General features: G+C 35.5%; 1 protein-coding gene across 3 annotated transcripts in view; it reads left to right on the top strand.

Annotated features, from left to right (window-relative positions):
* LOC124721777 (BET1 homolog) overlaps positions 1-13,839 on the top strand; it is a 36,045-nt gene that overhangs the window by 8,967 nt on the left and 13,239 nt on the right. For all 3 annotated transcript variants that reach the window (XM_047246891.1, XM_047246890.1, XM_047246892.1), the window contains exon 2: positions 7,083-7,148. In XM_047246891.1, coding sequence (XP_047102847.1) covers positions 7,130-7,148 — 19 coding nt within the window. In that variant the 5' untranslated portion in view covers positions 7,083-7,129. The remainder of the gene's footprint in view (positions 1-7,082; positions 7,149-13,839) is intronic.

Here is a 13,839-nt window from a genome sequence, read left to right as displayed (position 1 = left end):
GCCATTATTGATGATATTTCATTGACTGGCTCACACACTGACACTTGTTGGTGGCCCAGCATTGAAATCTGCAGCAGTTTGCTAAAGGGTTGCAATTCTGTCGTGTCGAATGGTTGTTTTCATTCGCCACCGCTCCCGTTCTTGCAGGATCTTTTTCTGGCCGGATCGATGTTGGAGATTTGATGTTTTACTGGATTTGTGATATTCACGGTACACTCGTGAAATGGTCATACGGGAAATCCTCACTTTATTGCTGCCTTGGAGACATGTCCCATAGCTTGTGTACCCACTATAAAACCATGTTGAAACTCACTTAAATCTTATAACCTGCCATTGTTGCAGCTGTTGCAGATCTACCAACTGTGCCAGACACTTGTCTTAGATAGGCATTGCTGACCACAGTGCCATATTCTGTAGGTTTACACATTTCTGTATTTGAATACGCGTGACTATACCAGTGTCTTTGGTGCTTCGGAGTAGTAAAGAAAGATGTTTTGAAAACTCATGTAAATTCTATCCACATTATTCTGAATTTAGATGCTTTCCCAATTTTCCTTAGCTTCTAAGAAATTAAGAATTCTAATGTTCAGAAAAAGTTCTTTTTTCAACTCCTTTTTGTGTAAATGTTACTAACCTGTTGTCATTTCTATACACAGCAGCTGCACCTCATGATCACTATAACCCATGCTCAGTACTCTGTTTGTGAATTTGTAACTTGTGTATGAGATGAATATTTGTCAATGATGGAGCCTGTACATTGTGTGAATCTTGTTGGACAGTGTATTGTGGGGATCATATTGAATGTATAGGTCACATCTATCAAAGCATCTCTGGAACCACTGTCTTTGAAAAAATCAGTATTGCCATAAAGGACTATCTTCGTATTTAATGCACTGATCCTGTTCAGCAGAACCTCTAGTTTACTCACGTAGACTGTAAGATTTCCACTAGGTGCTCCATATATGTTAATAATTATGAAATTAAGTTCTGGCAGCTTGGTAATGGAAATTTTGAAGTCTTTTTTAATTTGGTCAATATAATTTTTATTGACGTCACAGAAATTTATATTTGCTCTTTCACAAAGATAGCAGAGCCACCATATTTGGAGAACTCTTGCCTAGAATGACTTACTAATGCTTATCCTGAGATTAAGATTAGTTTTACTTCATCATTTTGTGAAGTTAATTTTATTTCATCATTTCATATCCAATGTTCAGTAATTCAAATTATGTCTACATTTAGTTTATACTGGAGTAATGCCTCCAACCTGGTAATTTTAGTTGTGAATGACTGAATGTTATGGTGTTACACAACAAAATCTGGGCATTTAGAAACTTTATACTTCTTGATCTAAGAGTACTTCTAATACAGCACATACCCTAAAAGAAATTTGGTGTCTTTCTTGTGTCTGGCATCTATTTGCTGGTGACAATTAATAGGTAAGAGAACTTCTGGAGCTTGTACAAGTTTTGCTTCATTCTTCTGTGTCCTCTTTGGTTTAAACCGTTTCATAATTTGCATTTGACAGATGACTTGATTATTTTCTCCTTGTTTATACAGTTTAAACCACATGGTAGCATGCATTTGGCCCATGACATTATTGTTTGCAACTCATCTAAAACACTTTGTAATCTTCATTTGTTTGCCATTTATCATTTTTTATTCACTCTTCCTCAAAATGTGAGTACATATTTTTTTGGCTAGCAATGCCTTTCATGGCACATTTGAATGAAGTCCACGGACGGTAAGAAAACTTCTCTCCAAGCTGCTTATGTCTACAGTAACGAGATTCTTAAGGTGAGTGCATACTTCAATGATATTCTTGTTGCAGCACTAATTTCGTGGTTCACACATCATCAGGGTGGTAAATCATCATGATGTGGGATATTCACAAGTACATTTATGTAAATTAAATTACTTGAACATTTCCTCATTTCTGTAGTAACCTTGTACATCTTGTTGCTAAAGATGTCGTTTGATCCTCCTATTAACATGATAAAATCATCCTCATTCAAACTAGCTATGTCAGTTAATTTTTTTCAGTTCATTATTTCATTCAGTGGAGCCTCTGGCTTTCCAAAACAAGATGCCTTGAAATTACCTGTTCCCATCAGCACTGCAGAAATGTCACAGCCATGAGTATCACCTTTGTGTTCAAAGATGTGGCATGCATTAATTCTTGTCTTCTTGCATGTCAGTATTTCTTTGTGAGTTGGGTGTATCAACAAATAGCAGTAATAAACAATGTGATCCTTACTAGAGATGGAAGTAGAGGCATTTTGTCTGATTTGAAATTTAATAAGCTGTTGCCTTATATTTTACTTGTAGATTTGTACTTTAGGTTAAGGGTTTCACTTGTGTTTTTGTGCCACCAACTTGTGATTACCAAATAAAGCAGCTTGAAAGTAGTTTTTTTTTTTAACTGATATCTTCATTTGGATGGTCTGTGCTGTATAGTTTGAAATATTTTACTATTTTCTGAACTTCAGCCATGCTGTTTTTTATGTCTTTCTGATATGTGTATTTTGCAAAATAGTGATAACTGTTGATGCAAGCAGTTTTGGATTTGAAATGTCCAGAAGAAAAATAAAGAGAAAGAAATGCGATGAGATTCGAGGTTCACCACAGTATTTTGCTTTTTTTGTGTATGAACATAATATGCACATTTCAGCGACTTCATTTATATACTTCAACATTTCTGAATTTATATTGCAGTTTTAGTTATCTATAAAGAACATAGTATCTAGTATGCCATTGTCTTCCTCCAACCAGAGAACTGACTTTCACAGCCAGTCAAAGGGGGACCCACAGTTTAATATAGAATCTGAATTACAGTGCAGCGTAACAGTTTTCACTTGAACAAAGTATTGCCAGTGGTGCAAGGAGCAACAATTGTCAGAAGAAAGTCTTGTGGTTGACTTTGATTAGGATCTTTGGTTTTGTAACCTGACACTCAACCACTTGTTGCTATGTACACATATATTAACTTAAAACTTTGGTCCTCGCTACTTCTTTCATCATCCACGCACTCTGTCCAGCTCAACAGTTTTGCCACTAAACACCTTATTGCTTCATTTATTTCTAATTTTTTTTTCGATTTTGGAGTATTTTACATACTAATGATTGTGGCTTAGTTTGAACAAAGTAAATAATACACATGCTATAGGAAAGTTTCTGGTAGAATGTAAATACTTTTGAATTAAAGGAGACCACTCACTGAGAAGCAGAAGTGTTGAGTTATTGATAGGCACACAGAGAAAAAGGAAATTTACAAAGTTTCAGAGTAATCATTTTTTGAGCTTGAATAAAAAACACACACACACACACACACACACACACACACACACACACACACACTTAATCCTATTTCATAACAGTTGGGAAGGTTTTTAACGAGCTAGTGTCTGATTCTGATGGCAGTGCACTGAACAGTTTAACTCCCTGGTATGTGTACTTATTAGGAGTCTTGCTTTGTCTGGTCAATAATTTCTTTGTGACACGTATTATGATAATGAAGTTACTGACACCTGTTGCAGCCCTCTGTTTTCTTTTGTGTAGAGTAGGCAGTTGAGTATAAATAATGATGAGACTGTCATGATACTCACTTTGTTGGAAAGTGATGTACAGTAGACATTGTTTTTGAAAACATGACCTATGCATCTGACTGCCCTCTTTTGCCCTGGAGGAGCTGCCCCAAATCATTATGCAATATGTTATGTCAATATGAAAAAATGCTAATAGGAGCTAAGCATAATGTTTTCACTCAGACATGCTCTAAATCTTTGTAATAAATATATGACTCTTGATAGTTTAATACATATAAAGTCTGGTGGTGGTTCCATGTTAATTTGGAATCCAAGCGTACAGTAAGCAGTTTAATGAACGTACAGTCGGTGTTAGACTTACATAAACTAAAGTCTACATTTTCAGTTTTATTCAGATATGTGGCTATTTTGCGATCTTTAGCCTGTTATATTTATGACATATTGTATGCAGATTGTTATTTAGATATAAAATGGAAATCACAGTTTGTATGTATGAAATTAGACATGGGAGCATTGTGGACAATCAATACACACCTTTTTCTGGTGTTTGCTGCTTATTGGCTTGTTACAGGGTGCATAGCAAACTATTGTCACATGTTTCTTGGAGTAGTGGCAGTAAGAACAGTACTTCCTCAGGCATGTTGCGGAAGAGGTCCTTGCTGTTCTTGCACATTCATTTGTAATATCCCTTTTTATTGCATTCTTTAGGTCCTTGCTCAGATTTGACACAGAGTCTCATTGGATGAGCCAGGGACGTGTAAATTGTTGATGCAGTTCTAACAGGAAATTCAGTCTTGTCAACAGAGTTTTGCTTCAAGCCTTTTTGAAGTGTTGATGGGCATATATGATATACAAATTTATTGATGCAATATTCAGAATGCTGTAAGACAAACACATTGGCTCCATTCATGTTTTCTGACCACAGTTAGTTACAGTAACACTGGCTGCCTTGTCTGGTTGTATGTGAGTACTACTTCTGTCTCTTTTATATGATCTAAATAGAGGCATCATCAGCATGCCTGAAACTAGAGTTAAAAGTCTGTTTGAGCTAGATTTGTAGGAGACAGCTGTCATATCTGCTGAAAATAAGAAAAATGTTTAGTCTCCCCTGCTGTGGTATTTCAAGTCCACAAACTCTGTTGGAAGTCCTTTTTTATTTTCTTTATTGTTCCTACAACAGTTAAACCATAATCAGCTTGTAGTTCCCTCACAAGAGGCACACTCACGAACCAGTTGTCCACGGTAATATTTCTGCACGAGCCCTTCATTTTACCTACCAATTGTTCTACAAAATGGTCAACAGCTGCCATCCCATCTGGAGTTGTTCCTTTCACAAGATATGGAATAGCCTTTATCATGTAGTTATTAGCATTACCACAAATCATGACAAGTTTCAGGCCGTGTTTGTTTGGCTTATTGTTCATGTAAACCATAAAAGGATATCTTCCACAAAAGCCAATGAGCTGTTCATCAGTGCTGCAGTAAGAACTTGGCTTATAGTTTGTAATACAGTTAGTTACAAATGCTTCCTGCATATGTTTCATTGATGACAGTTTACTTCCTTTCCTCTGTTCTTCCCTGGTTTCTCTGCCATCAAATCTAGTGCAGTATATTAGGAACATAAACCTGTCTCCAGACATAGTGGCACAATAATAATCACCACAGAAGGTGTTATTAAATACTAATCTAGCATATAGCTGACTATCTTTCATAACAGCTGAGGGACTCAAGATAACAATCAATGCTTGAAATTCTTAGTTACAGGTATCCCTTAGTGTAGCATTCATTATTTTGTAGTTTTACCGATGTCATTCTATTTGTTCTTAGAACAATCTCATTTTTGATATCTTCAGTCAAAAGGAGGTGGGAGCACCTCAGTGGATGAGGATCAGTGTTTTTTGTGGCTCCAGATCTTTGGTAATATATTTTTAATTGGTATTTTCCCACCTTGCCTAATTGGTTGTGTTTTCCAGTAGTAACTTGCTTTCCCAGTGAATTTGTTATTCTCAGTTACTAAAAGAGTAGTAGCCACAGCTTGTTCTTCATTATAAGATATAAGAAAGTTACTTCTCGAGCTACTTCTCTTTCTTTTTTTATTTGTAGGTGCAGACAAATCTCTCTTTGTTATGTTTTTCCCTCTTTCAGTCTCTTGGACTCTATATAATGGATTTTCATCTTCATCATTTTCTTCCTCATCTGGGGAAAAAAGTCAGGATCCTCATGACTGCATTGACAATCTAACACATTCTGTCTTCTTCATCATTGCTTAGGACCCTCTCCATTACACTGAAAACACAGTAATATTTAGCCCACTGATGCTCAGTGCTTACAAATATTGTATGCCACCTTCATAGAGTAAACATTTAAACTGAAATGTTGTTTCACAGATTTATATAGTACACACAAGTGCTAAAACTCCCAAGCATCGCACATAACTTCTAACAACCGTTGACACTAATGGCACATATTCTTTACATAGACAGATTTTCTATAAACTCTGTACGTAAATTTGATGTAGTGAATTTGCCTTTTGCTTCAAGCCTTTTTGAAGTGTTGATGGGCATATAGGATATACAAATTTATTGATGCAATATTCAGAATGCTGTAAGGCCTTTTGACATTTCAACTATTAGTCATGTCTGCTCCTACTGGATTTCATTTCCTTACTGCATGCTTGAAGCACTTAATGTGACACAGACATATATTGCAGATGATGGTTATTATGGAACTATAACTTGTAGTGTACCACTATACATGCATATTACATAGTATTAGTGTTCTAAAGTTAAATCAGATACTGAAAACTATAAGGTTGGCTTTGCTCTGTTCTTTTAGATCCTCTGTTGCTTCCAGGAGTAATGAATGTGGTATCATTTGTGTAAGGAACAGACATGCATGGTATGATACTGTGCAGGTCAAACACATAAAGTGTAAACAATAAAGGAACAAGCATAGAACCTTCAGGCAACTCTCTTGAAATATTTAGGAATCAAGAGCTTTTATCGTTAAAGTATTCCACCAACTTCCTATTGCCAAATTGTGATTCTGTAAGCAACAGTTCTAAATCTTTAGAGCTAGAGCATCACTACCTGGCTTATTCGTACTTTTCTCCCTTTCCGTCTTTTCTTTCTTTCTTGTTTTTCTGTCTATCTTCCTCTCACCCCTAACCGAGTGATTTAGTACAATGGTTAAGACTCTGGTCTCATATTCATGGAAAGTGGGGTTCAAATCTCTGTGTAGTCATATAGATTATATTAGAATCCTTTGAAAATACAACAGCCTATTCTTTTCACTTTGTCATTCCAAAAGAACACGTGTCTTGTCTCTAACGACCTTGATGACATGTCACACTGTAATTTGTTTTCATTCCTCATCCTCTTCCTCCTCCTTTGTCATATTTTAGAGACTGTCCAATATCATTTATAAAGCAAGTTGCATACAGAAGACTAATGTTTTGCAAAGAAATCTATTTATTTATTTATGCAGTTATTCACAGATTACGTGTTTAATAATTAATTAATAAATTTCAATTTGCAGATTTGGACAAACTGGCGCCAACATTTTCTGGCAAAAAAACACCAAACATGAGGAGGGCACATGCTGGTACAGTATTTTGTTTCAAATCACAATACTAAAGTCGAAAGCATTTTTTTGTATGCTTTGAGTTGTTGGTGCCTAACCTACATTTTCATGGAAATGAAATATTTAGTTTCAGGGTTCAGCATTACTGAAAAGTCAGCATACAATATAATGAACATATCTTTCTTGTATTGTGGCTACAAAAGAATTACAAACCATTTAATAAAATATAAGTATAACAGCACCATTTAATAAAGAAATTTGTAATAATACTGTACTTTCAAAATGACTGACTTGTATGAAGGACATCTTGGATTGCCCATTTGTGCTATGTTAGCCACAACATCGTTTATAAAAAAAAGGGGGGGACACTTAATTGAGAACCATTACTATGGTTGTCATAGATAAGCATTGGTGATATGTTCAGTGATAAATTTCTTATGAAAATTGTGGTGCTTTGCACTTAGTAATCTCTCCATGTTTATATGCAGATGGGATTGCTAGCATATGTTACACACTTTCACCCAATACATTTCTGTGGCATAATCTTCTAGGACAATACAGTTAAGTCAACAGATTATGTATTCCACAGAAACATGCATATAAGGATGTTGTGTAAATACAATGGAACATATTGTTGAAACTTTACAGGTTCCTGGGGATTCTTGTACAGAAGTCAATACATTGGGATTAGTAACAAGGACAAATTAAGGCAGAACTGTACAGTTCACTGCCACAATACTAGAAATAAAAACAATTTCCACATGGACATTGTGTCTCTGTCTAGGTTTCTGAATGTAGTGTTACATTCTGGTACAAAAATTAACAACAACTTACTGGAAGAAATTAGGAAGAAAATTGAAAATCCCAGATATTCAAAAACAAAGTAGAAGAATGCCTGAAGAAATTTCAAGCTTGCAGCCAGTCGTCATCAGCTACACTCCATATGTTTCAACTGGCCACCTGCCAGTCATCCTCAGCTGAACCACCGAAGACTGATGGCTAAATTGCAGATGACTGGCAGATGCCCAGTCGAAATCTCGTGCAGTATAAAGTTGACGATGACCGTCTGAGAGCCCCAAATTTCTTAGAATACATTTTAAAATTCACAAAGTAAGAGAATACCTCATTAGCCACTCTTGCTGCAATTTATCGGAATATTTGGGCTCAGAACTGTAAATACCACTCTTCAGCTTCTGGCTGTTCATGTATAACTGATTCCTTCCACACTCCTGAAGACTCTCCTTCATGACAAAATTTATGAAACACATTGGGTGGATCAATGAGTCAATAATTTTCATGGCCTAACTTTTACAAATTCACTTGTTTTAAATTATATTTAATGAAAAGTTTGCTGTTTCAATTTACTGCAGTGATAGCTGGTAAATGTCAGAACAGTTTACCTTTTGCTCATCTGCATTTTTCTTTTTTTAATTTTTGATATAGGCTCTTGAAACTGAGGATGAGAATGTCCTGTGTAGTAATTTTGTTAACAAGAGAGTATGTTATTCTTTTGTGACTATGTCACAGATTATCAGTGTATAATGTGTATTGATGATGAGATTTTTCTTTTTTTCGTCATTCAAAAACTGGTCCAGGTAGAAAAACTATGGCAAGGAATTTTTAAAAAGTTATCTTTAATTACCTTTATTTGTTGAGCCAAACGAAAATATAACATGTTTTGCATTGTACAGGAATCACTGAACAAATTAGGAATTTTTGTAATAGCAGCAACAAGTCTTATTTGGTGATAAAATCTTGGGTTTATTTGTTTCTGAAAACATGATGCAATTTTTCAGCCATTCCTAGATGACACATTTTCACTTGGACATTCATGTACTTCACACTTGAATAATCATCGCTAATAACAAGATTATACATACAGAAAAATCGCTTATGATACGCTACTCACTCCAGTTATTAACATTTTGACAGTTAATTTTCCTGCAAATTGAACAGCAGTACTTATTGAATATGATACTTAATTGTGCTTCCTTAATGGTTCCTGGGTTTGCCTTCTTCACATCTGCTTGCTGCAAGTGAATGTGATGCTCCATTCTCTCTTGTTTCTTCTAGAACATTGTACCAAGGAATTGTGTTGACTTTTCAGTTTATCACTTTTATAACTAGTATTGTTCATTAGGTTTTAAGAATATAGATTAGATTGATTAAAAGTTTGCTGGAATTCGTATAGATTCCGTAACCTTACATTTAGTTTCACTAATATGGTACTACAGGGTCTCCATGGCATTATTGTGACTTTTATGCAGGAAGTTTCTTTAGGAAATGACTTCTTGTTTAGGATTTGCCTCAATAGGAGATATGCTAACCCTGTTTGTCAAGATATTTTCTAATAGAAGAAAATCAGTAGAAGATTAGAATAAATAAATACCCCAAAAATGCCTTGGTATGTATGTATTTATTTATCCATGAAATCATGTCCATGGTGTGAGATAAAAGACACAACAGTACATAGCTGAATGAGCATAAACCTTTTTGCGATGTAGCTTCCTAAATATATATGCACTTCAAAGGACAGAATATACATACATTTTCATTACATTAGTTTCTAAGCAGTGTTCTTCTTTTTACAATACAAAGCCAACATGGAAATTATTATTATTGAACATTATTTCACATTAATGGTTAATACATTTTGGACAAAATTAAAGTTTTAGAAGACATAGTTTAGTCTCCATAAGTTAGGCATCAGAATGATTTCTCAGATGAATGTTACCACAATCACAGGTGTGATTATCATTCGCATCATGAGTTGTTTTAGAGAGATGTGAGATTCTTATTTATAAATGAAACAGTTTCTAAGATGTATATGCATGGGACAGGTAATATTCCCAGTTCTTTAAAGATTGGCTTGATAGGTGTTTGTGGTGGTACTCGTGTCATGATCTTGACAATTAATTTTTGCATAACAAATATTTGCTTGTGCATTGACCCCCAGAAAGGAATGCCATTATGAGATTACTGTGTTACCTAATGCAAAGTACACAGTTTTAATGGTAGTCAAGTCATACCTTTGACTAGGAACTCTAAACGCATAGCAGAGGTTACTCGGTTAACTACTTTTTTTTTATCTTAGGGTTTTAGTTCCATTGCGAATGTATCCTGTGTCATGAAAGTACTATGTTTTCACAATGTTGCCAGCTCCATTTTCAGTTTTTACTTTAGTTCTTGGCATATGAAATAGATTGCGTGTACTTCAGTTTCTTTTTGTCTCTGACATTTGTTTGGTCTTTAATAGATATATCTTTCATTACATAATCTGCCTTAAAATAGGCAGCAGATGTCTGCTCTTTTCTTTCTTGAGCTATCTTATCCTTGCATCTCTTAGGGCAATACAAGGTTTCACTCAAACACAACTTAGCTGGAACACGCTTACCAGTTGTCGTTAGCTGGAACACGCTTACCAGTTGTCGAAGCACACGTAACGCCTTCCTGATGATTAAGTTTCCTCATACACTTTTTTGCATTGAGCAAGTTTGCAGTTCTTCCTGTGATGAACTGCCTTCTCCTGATAAACCATAATATTTGGTTACATTGTTATCATTAATTTTGTTGGCACTTAAAAATTCTCACCTGCTTCTGAAAAGCAGCACATGGCATTAAAAAAGATAAGATCAAACTTTTCTAAGCCATATCTCAGTTTATTTGGTTATGTGACCAATTGATTATGGCATGTGTGTGCAAGATACAGTCATAGTCCTCCCACAGTACAGTTTACAGAGTTCTGATTATATTACTCTTGTGTTCTGTACTTCTTTCATTGGAGAGAAGACAGTATCAGCATTCTATTTCCTAGTAGCCATCACTTTGCTCCTATTTAAGTTCTCCAGGCATATCTTTTACATTTTTGTGTGGCCTATACCAACCTGTTATGATACTAGCAGCATGTGTCTAAATTCATTCAGTGTCTGCTCTTGTGTCTACTTGATAACGGCTCCAAACACTGGAACAACATTCTAGAGTTGGTTGCACTAGCATCTTGCTTGCAATTTATTGTACAGATGCACTGCACTTTCTCAGAATCCTTCCAACAGATTTAAGTCTTTCACATTGCCTAATACTGATTGTAGGTGATCATCCCATTTTCATATTCCTTTCTGGTATTACCCCTAAATATTCATACAATTTGACTTTCTGAAGACAAACACCACCAATCTTATAATCATCTACATTTATTCACATTTAAGGAGAGCTATCATTCATTACACAAAGTGGAAATTTTGTTTAAATCTTTCTGTAATTCATTAAGACTGTCCAACTTTTCATATACACATCTGTATCATCAGTGAACAATCTTACAGTACTGCTAATCCTCTCTGGTTAATTGTTTATGTTCTTGGAAAATATTATGGAGGTCCTATCATGCTTCCTCATGGCATACCTAATGTTACGTTCATTTCTGTGGAACATTCGCCATCCAGTATAACACCGGTTTCTTGATATAAATTTTTTTCTGAGTATTTTACTGTGTCATAATGTAAAAGACTATTCTGTTTTCTGTTAGTCAAATATTCCTCAAGCCAATCATATATTTGTGAAGATATTTCATATGATCGTATCTCAGTTAGTAGTTGACAATGTAGTAGTGTCAAATGCCTTACTGAAATCTAGGAACATGGGTTATTCACTTGCATCTATTGATTGCAAGGTGTCATTTATGAATAAAGACTGCTGTGTTTCAGATGAGCAGTTATTTTTTAATACCTGCTGATTCTTTGAGAGAAGCTAATTTTCCTCTGGGAACATCATAATTCTTTAGCTTAGAATATGCTCTAGGATCCTGCAAGAAATTGTCATTAGCAATATTGGTTTATCTGTTACCTTTTTTGAAAATAATGTGACCTGTGCTGTTTTCCAGTGACACGGGACTATTTGCTGCACAAGCGATTGTCCATAAATATGATCGAGGAAAGGGCTAATTCAATGTAAAATCTAACTGGTATTCCATCAGTGACTGATGCTATGTTTGTTTTAAGTAATTTTAATTGTTTCTTAATACTGGGGGAGGGAGAGGGGTACCAGTATCAAGTTCATTCATTTGTGAATCTGTATGGCAATCAAACATTGAACCAAGAAATTGATTGATGAATTCTTCTCAGGTTATCAGCTGAGTGGTGGCATCATATTGTCGCAATGTTTCGATGAGTTTCATACCCATCATCTTCTGGCGAAATGTTGGGATGCTGTGTTCTGAATATATGCAAAACCATGGCATCAGTAAAATACAGAAAGCAAAGTTGATTGATTGAGATTCACAACTGCTTGGAGCTGGTGGAGAGCATATCTGAAGCAATCTGTTGAAAAATTATATGAGTACAGAGATGCGCAACACACTAAATCTTGTTCTTTCTAGAATTTGTGACGATCCCTTCTTACTTGCTCACTTCGTCAATAGTTACTCCTCTCCTTGCCAGATATGGAATGTTTCATAATTAATAGTAAGTGCTTGGTGGGAGTTCATCAAGCACAATGGATTGATGGGTTTAGTTTAATATATTCTTTCTCAAAAACTATTACTGTGCTATAGTAACATCATGAATGCTCCAATCCTGGGTGAAATTCCGTACGTGCAAGTTATTGTTCAATTTCCTTCTGACATGCAGCCAGAAAATTTGTACTTCCTCTGACCAACTGTTAACCACCAACTGTATCTGTAAACTCCTCTTTAAAGGCTGGCACATGCTCAAAATCGAGCAACCATAAAACTCTTTGCTTAGCCCAGAGATGCTAACTACACATTCTTGCTCCTCACAGAGGTTGTATTTATTCTTGTATTGACTGAAATTCACAACAGTGACCTCACAGAGTCTGAGCATCTAACATAAAATTAAATAGTATGGCAACAGGCATGAAGTTGACAAGTTAGGTCCATTAGCTGGAGGCATAGTTCACATGTTATAGTCGTAGCCTCAAAACTATGGCATTACTTCCTGTGTAGAAAAATAATGGTGCCCTCTTGTTTTGCCAACATAGTGTGTGAGCAAGTTATGGACTTTCTTCTGATATTTGTGTCTTCTGATTTTTTTGGTGACATATCAGTGGTCTTGTTTTCAGGTAATTATTCTTACCATCCAGTGGTATCAATAGGCTGGAACTTATCCTCTTGTCAGTAGTAACTTAGGTGGTGTTAGAATCCACGAACATCCTAAGTTTAGGGTCATTGTAAAGGCTAGCATAAAAATTGTTGACAGTGTTCTGCTCTTTGCTCAGTTCTACAGGCTGTCAAAATGTTCACACCCAGTCGTCACCAAACCCCAATCCAAAATATTATTTCAGAACCTTCTTTGATGTGAAGACCTTAATACCTAGACTCAAGACCTCCTGAGATTATCAGTATTGTATGTAAGTGTAGAATATCTTGCATGATATTGATGTCAGTTATCAACCTTATCTTTTATCATGTATCATTAAGTCAGATGTTAAAGAACAAATGGAACAAGTGTGTACATCAGCTGTACCTTACAGCCATGCAGTAAGAGAAGGGATGTAAATTGTTAAGGTATCTTGTTTGGCTTTTGTTTTGGGAAATCTCATGAATGACAGTACTGTATCCTACTTATTCTACTTATCAGTAATGTGCATGTTCAGCATGCCCAATGGCTTATGTTGCAACATTTGGTTACAAAATTTGTTTGGGAGTAATAGATAGTCACTGGGTATGACATTCGACAGCATGAATAATTTCTGATAAAGG

Source organism: Schistocerca piceifrons, chromosome X, assembly GCF_021461385.2.
Source record: "Schistocerca piceifrons isolate TAMUIC-IGC-003096 chromosome X, iqSchPice1.1, whole genome shotgun sequence".
Lineage (NCBI taxonomy): Eukaryota > Metazoa > Arthropoda > Insecta > Orthoptera > Acrididae > Schistocerca > Schistocerca piceifrons.
Note: the sequence above shows the minus strand (reverse complement) of the source record. Positions and strands in the feature narration are given on the sequence as shown.